This window comes from Cydia splendana, chromosome 4, assembly GCF_910591565.1.
Source record: "Cydia splendana chromosome 4, ilCydSple1.2, whole genome shotgun sequence".
In the NCBI taxonomy this organism is placed as follows: domain Eukaryota; kingdom Metazoa; phylum Arthropoda; class Insecta; order Lepidoptera; family Tortricidae; genus Cydia; species Cydia splendana.
The window spans coordinates 12,790,022-12,810,118 of NC_085963.1; the positions used below are offsets into that span (position 1 = coordinate 12,790,022).

At 37.9% G+C, this 20,097-nt stretch overlaps 1 protein-coding gene across 2 annotated transcripts in view; it reads left to right on the plus strand.

The window, feature by feature from the left end:
- The first annotated feature begins 1,416 nt into the window (after positions 1-1,416).
- Positions 1,417-20,097, plus strand: part of LOC134789926 (neurogenic locus notch homolog protein 2-like) — an 82,905-nt gene continuing 64,224 nt past the window's right edge. The window contains exons 1-2 of one of the 2 annotated variants that reach the window (XM_063760634.1): positions 4,239-4,543; positions 4,580-4,935. In XM_063760634.1, the coding sequence (XP_063616704.1) occupies positions 4,336-4,543; positions 4,580-4,935 (564 nt within the window). In that variant the 5' untranslated portion in view covers positions 4,239-4,335. Of the gene's footprint in view, positions 2,132-4,238; positions 4,544-4,579; positions 4,936-20,097 lie in introns of those variants that run through there. The other variant, XM_063760635.1, reaches the window with a different exon arrangement.

Sequence of the window (20,097 nt, forward strand, 5' to 3'; positions counted from 1 at the left end):
TCCTACCAGCTGCGCCATATAGTATAGGGCACGTAAGTTAAACACAAGTTCGAGATAAAGACTGATTTATTCAAATCTAAGAATACATATACTGATTCCTAATATTACCCACACGTCCAAAGCTGTCCAGTTTCGGACTTTTGATGCCCGACTTCTACTCTTATCTCTCTCTTATGTTACCCCATTCCCTTTCATTATAAAGTCAGTGCAACCAGTGCCTCCTATAATTTCACGAAGTATATATATGTTGCAGTCAAAAGTGGGAACTGGTCAAAAGAACTTTTAACCGACAAAAACAGGCAAAACTGCTTTTGACTGAGCATGTTGGTCAAAAGTAGTTTTACCTGAAAATCATACCTATTTCTGGCAGCAGTTTCGTTTTTAGGGCGAAGCAAAAAAAAAATAACCCTAACCTACCTATCTCTGGGAACAGTTTCGTTTTTTGGGCGTAGCAAAATAAAAATAACCCTAACCTACCTATCTCTGGGAGAACTTTTGACTGATAGTAACAGTCACAATTACTATTAACCAATGATTTTCAGGTAAAACTACTTTTGACCAACATGCTCAGTCAAAAGCAGTTTTGCCTGTTTTTGTCGGTTAAAAGTTCTTTTGACCAGTTCACACTTTTGACTGCGACATATACACCGATCGATTAATCAGCTAAGCACAAACCACAATTTATTCCAAAAATCTTTATTGTAGATCATAATCAAGACTAACAAATAACAGAGTAATTGATATGGTGATATAATTATTGGATTTTCTCACAATCTACAACGTTTGCGCGTGTAATGCGGTTTGGCGGTGTGTGATAATATATAGCGCAAAGGAAAATTTTCACAAAATTCATACCCGGATATTACCTTTGCATTTTTAGCGTCTTTCGTAATGCACATAAATTATAGGGAAGAGATATTATTATACATTGTTAAATAAATCTAGTCCAGGATACTTTTTTCTTCTCTTAAAATCGGTAGGTACCTATTAGGTAGTAAATCTACCTAGTATTTCCACTTTCTAACAACTATTTCTTTTATTTGCTATTGAAAATCGTAGCCCTTTATTTACCATTTTACCATTCCTCCTTTATTGCACAATATACTCAATGCTATCGCGTCCAAAAAATAGGCTTTAACGATATTGATGAGAGATCATTGGGCTCATTAATGCAGGGATCATTAAGTGATGGTACAGTAATTCAGCTGTATCTCGTTAAATCTTTTCAGCACAAAATTCGATCTTATTCCATAACAGTACAAATGTGAGTATCAGAGTAGACCTATAAGAGTTTTCAGCGAAATTTTTAATTATACGGACATGCCGGCAAACTGGCGTGCTTCATATTTATACTCTACACGACCAACAATGCTCATTTCAGCGAGGTTTTATGAGTGGCAGCGTTAGCGGAAAAATATTTTCAATCTGCCCACATGATATTGGATTGTGTTAGGCGCGGTATCCGAGGAATGTAACGCAATAAATACCCAGTGGGCAGCGGGCAGGTAGCGTCGACGATGTTTACAGGCCGGTCCCGCCGTGAAGCCCCTCGAGTCGGAGGTCGTTTGTCAGTCGCATCACGCTGACCCTACAATGAACCATCAACTCCACTGAGACCTCAACCTAAACACTCACAAAACTTAATTGAAAGCATTGCTATTTATAAAATCCTTTAAGTTAAAAATAGAACCCATGTTAAATCTTGACACGTCGAGGAATTCGTTTGTATTTCAGACATGTATAGTAAAATTAAGCAAAGATACAGGCGTGAGGGTGCAGGCGAGGGTGGCGGGTGGAGCGGGGCGCGGCGCGGGGCGGCCTGCCCTCAGTGTCGCGGAGGCTGCGGCGCATCGAGCCGCCCGCCCTGCGCCGCGCGAACTTTTTGCCAAAACACTACCTAATCCCATCCAAATTACTCATTTTAACGGCAACAACTTGCCCCATCACAATTTTACGTACTCCAAACGAGCCAATGTTTCTTATAAAGTCACGTTTCTTAGCTCAACTTGTGAAATAAGAAAATGACAACATAATTTTCGTTTGACGATTATCAACTAAGTATGTGAACTGTTTTTCAACTTCTTATGAACGGCTAAAACGTGACTGAGAAAGCCTCTGTATGAATTCTTACGTAAGTATCTTATTATTTCCATGTTATAGTATATACTTAAGTATATGTGACGTTCCACGGGAAAAGGTACCTTATGAGGGTTTCTAGTTTCGGAGATATGAAATGTTTTGTAAAGAGGTGAAAAAATGCTCAATTTTTTTTTATTGTGTGATCTGAAACCTTAATGCGTAACGTTTGTTTACCTGTTTTTATTTTTGTTATAAGTTAGTTATAAGCCTAGTAATGTCGTCTCAGAGTTTAGTAGAAAAGGTACCTTATGGAAAAAAGATTGTAAATTCCCAAAAAAACTAGTCAATACGGGAAAAGAAGTTTGGTAGAGAACTGTATTAGCATTCTGCAAAACTAATTTGATAATTTCAGTTCTGGTTGGGGCGCCTCGCAAATATTATAACCTTACATAGACCGACATCACAAATCCAAGTAGACTGCTATTATACCAAAGTTACTCTCGTCAAGTCTTTCTTAACTAGAATAATCTTCATTTGGTTTGGTCGCATGCAGTAAATCAGCCATTGGTTTGCTGAAAAATGCCAATACCCGACGCATTACCTTATGGAATATCTGAGGTCATTGAACCTCAATGCCGCTTATCTTCAATAGCAACCGAAATATATTATTGATAAGAAATAGACTATTTATACCATCTTAACCCCAAAATATTATTAGTTTATCCTAACTGTTCCATCATCATCATGCCTCATCATGTAACTTGACCACAAGGTACCTTTTCATTACATACAAATTATTGGTCTTTTTTAAGATTATTATGACGAAGAACTAATTAAAATTGGGGCAGTTTAATGTAAATTAATATTTTCTATTCATAAAAGATAAACTGTAATATGATTGATATTTGTAGTGATGTATTATTAGATTTATTTCCATAAGGTACCTTTTCGTAAATGTATGGAGCAAATACTGTTATTGTTATGTAAGTTTAAAGTGGCATAAGGGGTTAAATATAGTATTTAGTTGGGGTTTTAGGATTTATTTCATTTGAATGACAGAATTTCTTTCATATGTGCTCAGAAAAATTGATTGTGTGTCACATTAAAAGTAAAAATATTCAATTTTGTGATTTTATATGAAAAAGTCAGAAAATACATTTTCACCTCTAAATCGGTATTGTTTTTTGCTTAAACTGTCTGTCAGTGTCGTTTTCTAATAGATAAAATTTAAATCTTGAGAGCTCATTGCAATCAATCGTGAAAATGAAATAAAACTTTATTTTCAAGAGATTGGTTAGTATACACATAAATCAGTTGATATCAAAAGTTTCTATTTGCATTACAGAACAAGTCGCAATATTTTTTTAATCTCAGATATATAAGGTATTATTATTTGTAGTCAACTATGTAACTTACTTCAGGAACATAGTTTTTTAGGCGGCTAAACTTAAAACTTCTCTATCGTAAAGTTGCTCATTTCACAACATTATTTTCAAAAAATCATATCTCTGTAACTACGTAACCTAGAAGGTTGATCTTTTGTGTTATCGATAGCTTATTTATTGTAGATTACTGGGGTATGCATAACTCCATACCCGCCATAAGGTACCTTTGACCGTGGGACGTCACATATACATATACATATATATTTTATAAGAAAATGTAGATAGCTACTTATTAGATAATACAGCGTTTGTCATATTGTTAAACTACTGTAAATTTTTATTTGAAAATTGAAACATACTTATTTTATGTAAAAGTTGTTTTTAAAACCTCAGTAGTTATAAATTAGCGCCCGCGACAAAGTTACAAGGTAGGTATAGTAATTAATGAGGGTTTTCTTATACTGAAAGGTTTTGATGAAGTGAGATAAATAAAGTTTATCCGGGAGCTGCACTCGTGGTGTAAAGAGGGTCGCACTCTTTAGGCGAGGACTCTACGCTGTCAAATTATACTTAGACTTTTTTGCCAAGAGACCACTCGTGCATCGCGCCCTTGGGATCCTGGGACACCTGAAATACCTACACCTTTTATTTAAAAGTCCTTCATTAGAACAAAGGACTTACCCTCAGTTTTTACCCAATTATAAATTTATTTCGTATCGTAAGATTTTTTTCGAACAATAGAACGATTCATGCAAATTTTCATGATATTGCTTTCTTTGTTAACAGGATTAGCAGCCTTGAGAGAAGAACCACTAGAGAATAATCTACTTGTGCCAAATTTACAAAAGCCAAATAAAAAGTTCTTAACATCATGGATGGTCGAAGACGCAATGCCTGTGTGCAAACACATATGGCACCCAGTGCATTGGCTGCGCTGTTTATATTATCGTTAGCAGGAGTGTGTTTTTGTAAATCAACTGTTAAACCGACAGAAAACGTTACGTTGCCTAGCACGTTGCTTAGCACGTCGCCTAGTACGTTGCATACCACGTCAGCTAGCACGACGCCTGGCACGTTGCCTAGCACGACGCCTAGCACGTTGCCTAGCACGTTACCTAGCACTCGGCCCACTCAGACAACTGTATATATTCTACCGACAAACACTACTTTGAAGCCATTAGAGCCGGATGAAGCAAGCACTACTGCATCTCCAACTACAAAGGCGAACCGTAAAACAACAAAAGCGAATAGTGCCGGGCGGGCAACGACTCAAGTATACACGAGCACAAAAGCCGTAGTAAAAAGTGCAAGGAAGCCGAAGTTAAACACTGGTTCAAGTGTAGGGGGGATGCATTCCGCGGGCCGGCTGCAGGAGCGCCTAGGGGCCATAGATTGTGATCTGCCCGTGCTACCGCGGGAGTCGCGGCTTTGGCGGGGCAACGAGACGCATGAGCTCAATCTACCGGTCAAGGTAAGTTGGGAACTTATCAGATATCTAAAAAGCTTTACACATTAATTAGTGACAAAGCACGCGAGTTCATACATTTTCCTGTAACTCCTAGCAAAAATATTTTTATTTAAATCGCGCTTATCACTGATCAATCGATTTACTAATAAGACTTCGACATTTAATAGTAAGTATGTTTAAATTGTTATTTAAAAAAAGTAGACATCACACACTAAAAAAGTCGAAATTGAGTCCCAAAGCAGATGAAGGTACTGTGTGTACAGTTCTACTCAAAATTCACTATCTGTCACTTCCTCAAACTCGTTAATAATTAGATTCTGTCTGTCTGTCTGATTCTGTGTTGTGTGATATATTTATGTATATATGTATTTATTTATATATTTATATATCTCATTAATGTATGTATTCATATTGCTATATATTTAGTTGTGCTGATTTTTTTTCCTGTTCTTGCACTTCATTTATTTTTGCTACCCTTATATTTATTTCTTCCCTTCGATAATTTCTACTACCTGAAGGTTGTCTGAGAGAGATCGCTCTTTAGCGATAAGACCGCCTGTTGTTGCTTAGTTTTTTTATCGAACGAGCGAGCGAAGCGAAGTGAAGTTCTTACATTCGACTTTGAACACACGGCTGGCTAGGGGCACGTCCCGGCATTTCGATGTTTTTAAGCTGAACTATCAGAGGATAGTTTGATACTCGATAACTTAAGTAAAAATGTTCTAATTTAAATGAAATTGGGTGAACGTATAGTTGAGGGCATTATATTTTAGTCATTAAATTTTGAGCTGGCTCGAACAAGATTGGTTATTGAGCTAGAAGAGCCGAAAGTGCTAAAAAGCTATTTGTGAGGGGTCTTGCTATTCTGGTCATTTTAATTGCAAGAAAGTATGGTCGAGTTTGGTATCAAATGAAAGTACAGTAGAGTCCGGTTATAACGACGCCCAAGGGACCGCTGATATTACGTCGTACTAACCGGACGTCGTACTAAACGAACTGCCAATTTTAATATGTTTTTTTATCAAAAAAAGAAAAAATAACATTTCTTTTAAAATATTTATTTACGTTAGTATTACGTACAACACATTGTCTTAAATGGAGAGACTTGTGTGAAGACGTGTCTGTGTTAGAAGAAGCCACTTTTCAAAGTACGCGTACTCACTCGTCATCCGCAAATTACTCGAAGTGAGTCGAATTCCGTAAAATAATAAGTCGTAATTCTTGGGGATCTAATCAAGATGACGTTGTTTTATCACACAGTTCCTATGGCCACCTCCTGTGTCCATTATCAGATCAGCTCGAAGGTAGGTACCTACCAAAATATTGCATTGTCACCCAACACATAATTATGTATATATGTGAAGTTTAAGCTCAATTGAATAATGGTAATTGGGTTTTATTTAGTTTGCAAGATTACGAAAAGTCACATGACTATTTCATCTTGCTGCGTATAATCAACAGGGCGAGGGGTGATGGGTGCGCGGGACGGAGTAAGCTTCTTACCAACAATTTCTTTGTAAAAACTACGTCGCTCGTCGTTGTAACCGGACTTGACGGACGGATTTTGAGTAAATTTCCGTCGTTAAAAGCGATCGGTCGTTATAAGCGGAGTCGTAATAAACGGTTGTGCTTTCATAGTAGCTTATACTAAATCCAAACAAGTGCTTATACTTACGTCGCTATAAGCGGTTGGTTGTTATATACGAAGTCGTACTAACCGGACTCTACTGTACTCGGTTTACACATTTATTATTTTAGGTCGTATTGTAGGAACAATTGCTTCATAAGTCAGAAACGCGCATGTGACACTCTTTAGTAGATTGTTAACCAAGGGTGGAAAGTGAACCATTTCACCCGAGATATTTTGGCGCTCGAACGAAGAGAGAGCGCCAATAGTTCGAGGGTGAGATGGTTACTTTTACCCGAGTTAAACACTCTACTTTTCATTTAGACTATGAGGAAAGTCAAACACGGGAAATGTCATAGGTTTATTATTGGTAAGTATTTATGAAGTTTTTCAAGTTCACTTGATGCTTTGTATTCATCACTGATTTAAGCATAGAGTAATTGCTCCAAAGTGTGGAAGGTTGATTTGATTTAGACATTTCACTGAAATAAGCCAAAAATACGTTTCCCGACAGCGACTTCACTTTTTTAACGCTTCTCCAATTCATGAAGTACTCGTATGCCTTTAGGTATCTTTGTTTTGAGGATGCAGGTAAAAGATTATCAACCACTATTTCTGCTTCTTCTTTAACAGATTCAGGAGTTAATTATATGTTTAAGTCACTCGAATCACTTGAAAAATCCATTTTAAACCAGAGCAAGTAATGTCTCAACAGTTTATTTAGTACCAATTAAATACCTATACCCGCCTTAACTTAGTTTTTTTTTCTATTTTATGATAATAAAAATGTTGCTACTGGCAAAATATTTATTATTATATTATTATATTGTTTAATACACTAGCAGCTGAAAGCTGATGCGTGTATATCACTGCACTTGTTTTTTTAACGATTAGTGTTCATTTTTTTTTGTTTAAGTGTTTGTCAAGTCTGTTTTTGAAACTATTCACTGAAGGAGCACATATCACTGTTTCTGGCAATTTATTCCACTCGCGTACGACGCGGTTTGATAGAAAGTGCTTCCTAGGATTGCTTGTGCTGGGAACTCGAATAATCTTTGAGCTGTGGCCTCTTAGACGATGATTCTTGCTCATAACAAACAGGTCCTTTAGTTCAGGTAAGTCATAATAGTCATGTATGATCTTGAATGTTTCAATGAGGTCACCACGCTTTCTTCTTCGCTCTAGGGTTGTCAAACCAAGATTGGCAAGCCTTTGGTCATATGGCTTATTACGTAATCCATATACCATTATTGTGTATAAAAATTATACTCCTCCTCTTCTTCTTCTTGCCCTTAGTCCCAACTTCATTTGGGGTCGGGCCTTCTTGTGCGTTTGCGCCAGGCCGGTCTGTCCTGGGTTGTCAACAATGGGATATTCTGAGTTTTTAGGTCCCTTTCGACAGTGTACCACCAAGTGGCGGGCGGTCTGCCTCTGCCTCTTGATCGCTGCGTGCTAATGTTCAGCACTGTTTTTACGGAGTAGCTATCGTCTCGCCTCATGACGTGCCCGTACCATCTTAGTCGCCCCTCCTTGACCTTCTCGGCTATTGGTGCAACTTTGAAGGAACCTCTTACATATTCGTTTCGTACTTTATCCAGGCGCGTCACGCCTCCTGCCCAACGGAGCATTTTCATCTCTGCTGTATGTAGCTTTTGTTCGTGCTTCTTCAAAGTTGCCCAGCATTCGGAACCGTATGTCATGGTAGGTCTGACGGCCGCCTTATATACTTTTCCCTTAGTTTTTATTGGCACTTTTCTATCACACAGAACGCCGGACAGCTTTCTCCATTTAAGCCAAGCCGTATTAACTCGATGGTCCACATCTCGATCGATTTTTGAGTCATCTGTTAGCATAGAGCCGAGGTATTTAAAACGCGAAACCTTTGGGATTTTATTGCCGTCCACTACAAGATTGCAGCCAACCTCCTCAGTTCCTCCGAAGTCGCATTCCATAAACTCCGTTTTGGTGCGGCTCACTCGTAGACCGTGTTTTTCGATTTCAGCTACCCACCCGTCTAAAACTTTTTGGAGCTCTGATGCGTTGTTCTCCACCAGCACTATGTCGTCTGCATACATTAAACTCCATGGGATCTCCTTTTGGATGTTTCTTGTGATGTAATCCATACACAGGTTAAATAATAATGGGCTCAGAGCTGATCCCTGATGAACTCCTACTTCGACTTTAAACGGGTGGGTTATACCAGCGGTGCTACGGATCTGGGTGGTGACATCCTGATACATGTTTCGGATCAAGTCAATGTAAACTTCAGGCACTTTCTGCGATCGGAGCGACTGCCATACCAGCTTTCTCGGTACCCTATCGAATGCCTTTTCGAGGTCTATGAAGACCATATACAGATTTTCCTTATTTATTTTATATTTGTCCATAAGTATTCTTAAAGTCTGTATAGCCTCTATGGTAGATCTTCCTGCAGTAAAGCCGAACTGGTTTTCTGTGGTTTTAGCAATCGCCGTTATCCGTGCTCCAATTACTCGTTCCCACAGGTTTAGGGTGTGCGATGTTAACTTTATACCCCTGTAGTTGTTACAATTAGCGACGTCGCCTTTATTTTTGTATATGGGACAAAGATAGCTCCTGCGCCAAGAGTGTGGTATTTGTCGCTGTATTAGAATCCTATTGAAGAGATCTGTGAGCCAGGGTAGTGAATCCTCTCCCAATATTTTCCAGATGTCAGCCGGCACGTTATCAGGTCCAACGGATTTGTGGTACTTCATTTGGCGTAACGCGAGTTTTATTTCTGTTGGTGATATACAGTCTATAGGTCCCTCAGAAGGTGGTAGCTCTGGTAGTGGCTCACTAGCATACTCTTCATTAAGGAGTGTTTCATAATATTGTTTCCATCTACGGTTTATTGATGCGTTTTCTGTCAGTAATCTACCTTGATCGTCTTTTATATATTTATTGCACTTGATATCCAGTGATGATTTGTGACGTTGTTTAGCAATTTTGAATATGGTAGTTTCATCCGGGGCGCTTCAAAGTCAAATATTTAAATACATAAAATAAACATAAGTATTTGTTAATAAATTAATATAAATGACAATGAATGTATATTAAAATATTATCATTACATTACATTCATTCATTCAGTTTCACTTATTTTTAAAGCGCGTATACATTAAGGCCTTTTCAGACACGTCCCAATTTAAGATCGGATTGTCTATGGTTTTAGATTTTTATCCGATGAACATATAAACGGCGCCAATTTCAGTCACGCGGAAGCTAATATGAGAGCTTTTAACTGAATAATATGGCATATATTAGCCGTTGCTCGAAGTAAAAATTAAAAAAAAAATACTTTCCACCCTAGGGTGGGAAATGCAATTTTCCACCCGGTTATCAGCCTATGAAAGGTGAACTTTCCGAACAGGAGAGTAAAAAAATATGTAAACATCCATAGACTACGAAAACCGCTTAGCGTTACTTGTTAGTCTCCATAGGCTACGGTGGCTAAAATCGAGAAAAAAACTGTTTAAAAATTTAATTTAGCAAGGAGCAAGTACCAGGGCCTCATGAGAGTCATGAGTTACGAGAAGGTGTCGTTGACCAACCCGCCGCGGGGCGCGGCGGCCGGGGCGCGTACCAGTATGAAGGTATCGCGGCTATATACTCGCGTATCTTAGCTATATACTTTTGGTTTGGTTTGTTTGTATGATTCTACTATAAAGACTTTAAAGTATTATTTTTGTTGACTTGTAGAAAAAGTATTGTATACAATAGTGATGTAGTCAAGCTTTTCAGTCTCGTGCCTAGTTGGGCAACTCAGCAAGCTTCGTTGCCTGAACACGGTGCTCGACTGAAGAGCTCTCTATTGTATCGCGATTGTATGAAATACTATTTTTTATATGAAGATTTTTTATAATGATGAAAATTTCGGATTCCAAGATGGCGGCCATGCACTATGTCATAAAAGTCGTCATGGATGTCGTTTTATAGGTTTTAGGGGGCGCAGATTTCGAAAATGATGACCATTTTGGAATCCAAAATAGCGGCCATGCAGTATGTCATAAAAGTCGTCATAGATGTCGTTTTATAGGTTTTAGGGGGCGCAGATTTCGAAAATGACGACCATTTTGGAATCCAAAATGGTGGCCATGCAGTATGTCATAAAATTCGTCATTGATGTCATTTTATAGGTTTTAGTGGGCGCAGATTTCGAAAATGATGACCATTTAGGAATCCAAAATGGCGGCCATGCTGTATGTCATAAAATTCGTCATGCATATCGTTTTATAGGTCATCGTCATCGTTTTCGAAATCTGCACACCTGCTTTAAATAAGGTATAGATGCATCCTAGTAAGTCAACAACATCTATATCTACTATCGAAATGTACTTTTGATAGTAGTAGTACGAAATGTAATCTGAAAGGAATCAAGTAATGCATTCCTGTAATGAGGAATCGACATTGATTCCAATTACTATTAGTAATTGTAATATTTGAAAATTTTTTTCCTGATTCCTCAAATGGAATTGTAGTTAGTAATTCGGTATTGTTAGATTACAAAGTAATCTGGGAATCTGTAATCAGATTGCAAAGTAATTTCAAGTAATCGTGGAATTAGGAATCAATTACGAAATGCCCATCTCTAAGACTAAGTAGCACTGCATTCAATTGATCTTTTTGGCGAACCGCGAGTTCTTAGTTCGGGGCGAACTACTAGTTTATGTTAATTTGCTGTATTTAATCATGTTTTCATTGTGCACAATAAAGAATATTATTATTATTCTCTTTATTTATTTTTCATCTTAAGTTAGGTATTTTTATAATATGAATATAAAAGTAAAATATAAAAACACTTACAAAACAATAAAAAATACATATAAACACATTATAAAAAAACCTAACCTAGGGTGCCGCCGGTAGCGGGGCAGGGTCCAAGCTGCCGGTGGTCAGGGCCGCAGAGTGAGGAATCGACGTACTATACGCGCCGTGTCCAAAATTACCGCCTTCTGCATCTGACCCTTGATCCAACCACCCAGCGAGAGTCTCTCTAGGTGTTGGTCGAGACTCTTCGCTATGAGACCGTTCGCTGACACGACTATAGGAACAATGATCGTCGAGTCAACATCCCACATGGCGGTTATCTCGTGGGCTAAGTCTAGGTACTTGCTGGACTTGTCCTTCTCGGCCTTCACGAGATTCTCATCATGGGGGATAGTGACGTCGACGAGCACGGTCCGGCGCTGCGATCCATCTATCAGCACGATGTCAGGCTTATTGGCTACAATAGTCCTGTCAGTGATGATAGATCGATCCCAATAGAGCGTGGCACGACCATTTTCGAGAACTGGCGCAGGTGGGTACTTGTAGTACGGCACTTCGCGGTCCATAAGGCCGTATAGGAGGGCAAGCTGCTGGTGAATAATTCTGGCTACGAGGTTATGTCTGTGCAAGTACTCGCCGTTAGCAAGATGAGAACAACCGGAGATAATATGCCTGAGTGACTCTCCGGGACGGCGGCATGCCCGACAAATGTCGACCGTACCGTCCTTCAGGATATAGTAGTAGTAGTAGTAGTAGTAATCACTTTATTGTACACAACACAGGTTTACAAAAATAAATTACAGTAATGGAAGTACAAAGGCGAACTTATCCCTATAAGGATATATCTGCACAGGCAAAACCTTCGGTTTCTCCGAAGAGTTCCCCGAATCGTAGCCAGTTCACCGACGCGGGTAGGTCTACATCGGGTCGCATGAGGGCCTTGTAGAACCGCCCGTGTAGCTGCTTATCCTTCCATACCGCCTTGCGGTCCTCGGTGCTAAGTACTACAGGTTTGCGCCAGTTCTCGTTCGCCAAGGAGAGCGGCGTGAGGCCCCTGTCAGCTGCCACCACATCACGATGCATCCCACACTCGTTGTTGGGTCAATTTGTGAACACGATTTTTTTTCTGTCCGTGATGAAAATCGCGGGTTAGCATCAGATAATACTTACCATTTTTTTTTACATAAAGAAGTCACACTTTCACACCGAGTTCCATATGAATTCACTGATTAATTGGTTTCTAGAGTACAATTAAAAATACCCAAAGGCTCAAATTACTACTCCCGTGCCCTGTCCGGAATCTACTTTTGAGCATAATGAAAAATCCTACGAAAAATTCTACATTAGTATCACTAATTTAGGGTCAAATACTTAAACTAGATGATATTTACTATCACTGAGCACATACACTATTAACTTCATTGTGGTAAATAACTCGTGATCGAAGTTTAAATTTAGTCCGAGCGCGCGAGTACAATTTCGTCGGCAAAACTCAAAGGGCTCTGACCGCCGACGTCTGTATTTGAACCGCCTCGTGTCCCGCCTCACCTGTACTGGCAGTATTCGGCTGTCTCTTAAAGCAAGCCGATGTACGTCAAGCCGCGGCGTGTTCGAGCAAATCGCGTAAGTATTTCGGAATCCGGGTGGGCGCCTTATAAAATTTATTTCCCACATAGCTTTTCAATAACAATTGTCATATTTAGGAGCCCTTTATGTATCTTTATGTAACCGATAACATAACAGTTTGGTCAAACACGATTTAAATTTTTGGCGAATTTTTTTATTACGAATTCTAATTTCTGTGCCCTAATTCCCATGGAATATTTACCTAAAACAGCTGATTTAGTGGCACGGGAATTAGAAAGTATTACATATATTGTCAACAAATCTTTTATTGGAGGCACTGTAAGTTAATTGGCAATGTTTACGTCATATTATTATTACATATATATATATTGGCATTGAATATATATTATATGTAATAATAATATGACGTATATCTTTCTATTTTACATTTAAGGAAATCTTAAAGAATTCACGAAAATCTGTGAACGTTTTTTTAGTATAAGTACTATAGTACATACTTACAGGGTGGACCCGAATGACCCGGGCAATTTTAATACGTAAGGTAAGGTGGGGTAAGACGACACTGGGGTAAGACTATCACTTGTATGGAATCCTCGTACTAGTGGGGCAAGGCCCACCTTACCTTATTCATTGATCGTATTATAATATTAAAATATTATATAAACATAAAACTATTTTTGGAATTATTACATATTATAATACCTGTACCTAAGGTTACATGAAACAAAATGAATCAAATTTACAATGTTTTTTTTTTGTAAATTTGACAGATGACAGCGTGTGCCGTATAAAGTTTAAATATCTGGGAGACCGTTTAGAAAATTTTCTTTTAGAAAAAAAAAAATCACACTTTAAAATCCCTTAGTTTTGTCACTGACACAATCGCTCACAATCATCATTATTCTAAGGTACTTCTAGCATACCCACAAGTTCCAAATTTGAAACATAATTCGGTTTTAGCTTTTTAAGCCAATAATCATCATAATATTAGTCACGTTCTAAAGATCTAATAACGGCATAAATAAGTTTGTAATCCTATAGAAATATATGCGATAACAACGTTACCTTTTAGTTCTTACAAATTAGTAGGGAAAGTAAAGGTACACTACACTACGATGTACGATGTGAGTATGAATAAAGATGTGTATAGTTATGATATGTGTATACATAGTATCAGTATGGTATGGGTATGATTACCCGAAAAGAAGGACAGCTTACAAAAAGAGATGGGATCCTATCAAAAACATTACATGTAAAAAGATGCAAGTCTCGCAACGCAGTTCTTCTACTACAAAAAAGTTTGAGATGTAATGTGAAACCAAGTCGGTTATTTTAGTCAGTGCCAGGGGGAATTTTTTTTTAGGAAGATTATGATATTTTTGAGAAATTACTTAACCAATTTGAAGATTTTCCCGGAGGGCAGGGACACCCCGTATACCTATGTGTAAAGTAAGGCGGGGTAAGACTTACTTAGTTTATGTTGACGGGGCAAGACTAACAGTATGAGGATTCCGTACAAGTGATAGTCTTACCCCGCTGATAGTCTGACCCCACCTTACCTCATATGTGTTCAAACAATCTTTGTGTTATGAATTTATGAAGGCAGCATATTCGATTTCTTCAGATTAACTTACACAATAACTTCTTCTCACTGTGCCCCTATTTATTTCTCAGTATCATTTCCTATACGGTCATATACCAGAATAACACCTTGTACCTATCTACATGCAGATACATAATGACACTTTTTAATGAATAGTTTTGTATGTAAGGCGGACAAGTTTACGAAACTACTCAAAGTATTGTTTTGAAATATGTACATTTTACTAAGAAAGAGAGATTAGTTGCCATTAAAATAAAGGAAACGATTAGTCAGATACGTAGTTTTTAGTGTATCATACTTTCATAGATTTGTCTTCCGAAACTAAAATTAAAGAAGGTAAATATGTTCGATGCCACTTCAGTATGGTTGCAGTATATTATTGTAGATTAAAATATACATAAATAATAGTTTTAACTACCAAAATAAGTTAAGAAAACAATTCCTGTGCCATGTTCCAATTTCCGTCCTAGTAAAATCTAATTCCCATGGACACACTAATTCCCGTGCCCCGACCAAAATTTTAAATTGAAATAACTTTTATAGTTTTATGAATATTTTTATCCCATAAGAAAATTAATGTTTATTATATTTTTTATCAAATTATCAGCATATTTTTTTTGTGTAATGTTGGCATTTCAAAATTCCATGGGAATTAGACAAAAATGCTCGTTTGGTGAAATTGACCCTGTTGAGGAAATAATTCCTGAGATTGTACACCTCACGGTTGTGGAGATTTTTGGCCTTTAGAAAGCCGCGACCTCCACATTTCCGTGGGATGTACAATCTCATAACAGACGAGCGTGGGTGCAACATACGGTGTGTAGTGAGCAGCTGTCGGACCCTCCGATCCAGGGCATCCAGCTCGGTCTGAGTCCACCTTAGTATGCCAAAGGAGTATGTGAGTAGAGGTATTACCCAGGCGTTGAAGGCGCGCAGTTTGTTGCCTCCTGACAAAAGACTGTTGAGTACTTTTGTGAGCCGACTGAAAAAGCGCTCCTTCTGCGACCGTCTAATACCTTCTTCCTCAATACCCAACGACTGTGACATACCAAGGTATTTATAGGTTTCTGATTCAGAGATGGATCTGAAAGACATTGTCTCAGAAAGTTGTAAATTTGTTGAATTTACAACTTTCCCCCGCTGTACATGCATAACCGCACATTTATCGACACCAAACTCCATGTTGATGGCATTACTGAAGACTTCGGTAGTTTTCAGTAGCTCCACCAAGTCTTGGCTATTTGGTGCAAATAATTTGAGATCATCCATGTACAGAAGGTGAGAAATGACTTCACCCCCTCTCCGAAGCCGGCAACCGAGTTCTAAATCCTTCAGCAAGGTACTGAGAGGATTCAGAGCTAGGCAGAACCACAGAGGACTCAGACTATCACCCTGAAATATTCCTCGCTCAATCGCTCCTATTATTATTATTATTATTTTATTACAATTAAATATACCTATATTAAATATACCTACATATGATGGCTATCAGTGGAAACAATGCGATCGTATGCCCGAGGAAAATTTTCAGATTCTGTCAAACTACCCCATTTCACACACAAGCACACTTCACGCACACTACCTCACTTTACTGGGACAGGTCAGTGACCCATCTTGTTATTTTTTTAAGATTCAAATGAGAGTATTTTGAGTTTCGTGTTAACCCTGTTAACCACTAGCCTCCTTTGAGGAAGAGAAACTCTAAAAAAAAAACGTTCCATTGAAAGAAGGAAGAGAAACAATATATTTTATCTTGCTCTCCTTGTCTGTTCATCTCACATGTGACGTACTTAAATGTAAATTAACTAAATAATCGAATTCATTAGATATGCGTACTAAATAAACCGAATAAATACAGAAGTCGTCAGATGAAAAACGTTATTTAGGTACTACTCTATTCAATAGAGCTTTCGATAAGGCGCAAAATCAATTCAATCACAATTTCATTGAAATCATATGTGTATTCCGATGATGTTATTTTTATATAACTTACCTTAGCTTAGCTTCAATTTGTATATATTTAGTTATAGTACCTAGCTAAAGCCTGACCAGGAATACATGATCATTGTCAAGAGGGCGCTATTATTCTCATTTATATGGCAACAGTTCAGTATAGTCTGAACAATGTGGATTGGCTACTCGTTTATTTTGACTTACATACTTTTACTCACTCTAATCATAATCAGTATCCAAATATTCGGTGTTCACATTTTTTTATTGTCGGTTTTTCCCGTATAAAATTCATGTATTTTCTTACGCGTCACACATAGGTCAAAATTACCTTACATAGGGTCTGCTACATTGTCAAGGAATAAAATTGATCGTCTCCAAAGCCCAAGCAAAGAGAATAGAGTGTATAGAGAGTTATTGTCATAGTAAATTTTGTAGTCACTGTAAATTTATTGCCATCTATCGACACAAGATTAAAACTAAAAATGAAAATCTATGTTATGTATATCTTTGCCCATAGTAAATATTTTTCAAACACATGTTTGTTACTGTACTTAAGTATTTCCTCGCTTGTGTATAACATAACACTACAATAACCAAGTTTTAATAACCAGACTATAATGACATTTTTTGTTTACCTGTCAGCTCTGATGTTAATTTGGAAATGTTTCATAGCGAAATAGTTTAATTTCCCGAACGGTTCTTTTCCAGCAGTTTATTATTTACATTATTTACAATGTTTCGCTCTTGATTATGTATAGTTTTGGCCATTTTTTGTCATTTATTATTTAATATTCAACACTTAATTATTATTTTAGTAAACCGCCACAATGACACTGACAACAGTGACAACCTATCATTAAAATTATTGCCAGTGTAAGAAATTAGTTCCAATGAAATTCCGCAACATGGCGCATGATCATATATTAATGGTCAGGCTTTAATAAGAAAAATTTGCAAGTTCAAGTGAAATGTAGGGGAGAGCGGGGACAAACGTAACGGCGGGTGGAAAGTAACTATTGCTCTGTAGGTTTATCTAATAGTCAAAACACCACTCCGCTGCTATTAGGTGATAGACAGTGGCGCCCCCTTCACTTGCATTCAGTCGAAACGGGCGCCACGTGCTATTAGGTTAGGTGAGAGGACGCAACGTGATTTTTCGAATCAAAAGTACGTTTTTTGACTTTTAGTTATTTGATGTTTATGTTGTATTAAAATAAATACATTTTCTAAATATTTGCATATCCCCTAAGAGTGGCATTGTCCGGCTCCCGGTCTCTATGGTGGCGGGGAGCCGGGAGACGGACAGACATAACAAGCCGTTGAATGGCGGCGCCTCAGATTTAACGGTGGGTTGAGGTTGATGGCGCGGCCATTTTGGAAAAATATACGTCAAGTGGCGGGGCCTCCATGGGTGGTCATCGCGAATTTGGCGAATATGTATGAATGATATATATTAAGAGCGCTATTACATTTCGGCGTTGAGCGAGTTTAGGTATTTTACGCGCTGCGGCAGGCCGTGCGAGCTCAGTATGCCGATCCCTTCTACCACACTCGCACTACAATGATGGATTAAACATTCTTGATCTCTTTATAATATTTATAAACGACCTGCCGAACTGCATTAACTGTGGGACTACTTATCTGTACGCGGACGACACCAGCACAGTCTTGAATGCCGATTCTGAAGTTACGTTTAACGATCTAGTACAAACCTGCTGGAATGAGCTGACAACCTGGTTCGCAGCAAATGGTCTACGAATTAACTGCAGTAAGTGCTTCTATATGATCTTCCGTCGCTGCAGTAATAGTCCTGACTTTGAGTGCAACATTCCTATATCTAAATCTAACTGTGTATGTTTTCTGGGCGTAAATCTTGACCCGTATCTAAGGTGGAATATCCATATTGACAAAGTTAATAAGAAATTGGCGAGCGCATGCTATGCATTAAAAAGTTTAGCTAGTAGCTCGGATAAATATATATTAAAAAGTGTCTATTACTCTTATTTTGAAAGCATAATCAGCTATTGTATTGAGGCTTGGGGTAACGGTGTCAATAATATGAACTCTATCCTGTTAAAACAAAAAAAAGCCCTTAGAATTATAGAAGGCTGTGCTAGAGTACCTGTCACACATAGAAATATGTTCATAGACAATAAAATTTTGACCGTAGTATCGCTGTATCTGTATCGTATATGTTTGTTTATCCACCGTAATAAAGAATCATATCGTACGGTTGGCCAAAGTCAGAATTATAACTTAAGAAACAGTGACAAACTAGCACTACCTGACTCTAATTATGCACACTTCAACAAAAGTTTAAGTAATAATGCAATTAAAGTATATAATAAGTTGACCAAAGATCTAAGAGAATGTGACGATATGAAATTATTTGACATGAAAGTGAAAGACTATTTTATAAATAGGCCATATTATTCTACCGACGAATATTTTGCTAATGTATTAAACTAACCTGACATTATCCATACCTACTGTTATTATTATTATTTTCTTCTGTTTGTTTGTTTTACTTGTGTTATTTATATCTAGTTTTATTCTTTGTATATCTATTGTTGTGACTTATTATTATAAGTGAAATGAACTAACTGTATTTGCATGCATGCAACTGTGCTTACTTAGCAAATAAAATTTGATTGATTGATTGATTGATTGATTGATTGATCCTTCGCGAAGCATATTGAAATCAACCATAACAACACTAACTGTACTTAACTTTTAAAGTTCTAAAACTGTTATTTGGTAAGTACGAAAATACTAAATGCAGTGCAAATGTACATAGGGGTTGTTCATAAATTACGTCATCTATTTTTACGATTTTTGACCCCCCCCCCCCCCCTCAAATCATCCAAAAATCAAGCTTCGGATGAATCTGTTTCCTCCTACGTCATGTTACCATCATCCGATGTCCAGACCCCCCCCCCCCCCACTCCTCCCATTTGAAACGACGTAATTTATGAATAGCCCCATACTCGTACTTATGAAGGTATATTACTCGAAAGAAATTATAGGTACCTACTCGCTTATTTACATGTTTCGTCATTGCATTTGGTACCTATAGGTTGTAAAGTTTGTATCAACGAGGGTTTAAAAACGAACTGGTACTGAGGATCTGATGATGATTAAGGTGGTCACGGATACCAATCAACCATGTAGTAACATGATTAGGCTCGTTTGATTCGTCTCAACAAGATCTTTGACACTGAAGATACACAGGGTCTGATGATGGAGCTGGAATGTGGCCACGGGTACCAGTCTATCATGTAACTAAACAACTTCGTGTTTGGGCTCGTTTGATTCGTCTCAACAAGATCTTTGACACAAGATAGTACTCAGGGTCTGATGATGGAGCTGGAAGGTACCATTACCAATCAACCATGCAACTAAACCACATCGTGTTTAGGATCGTTTGATTCGTCTCAACAAGATCTTTGACACTAGGTGATACTCAGAGTCTGATGATGGAGCTGGAAGGTGGTCACCGGTACCAATCAACCATGCAACTAAACCACTTTGTGTTTAGGCTCGTTTTATTCGTTTCAACAAGATCTTTGACACAAGATAGTACTCAGGGTCTGATGTTGGAGCCGGA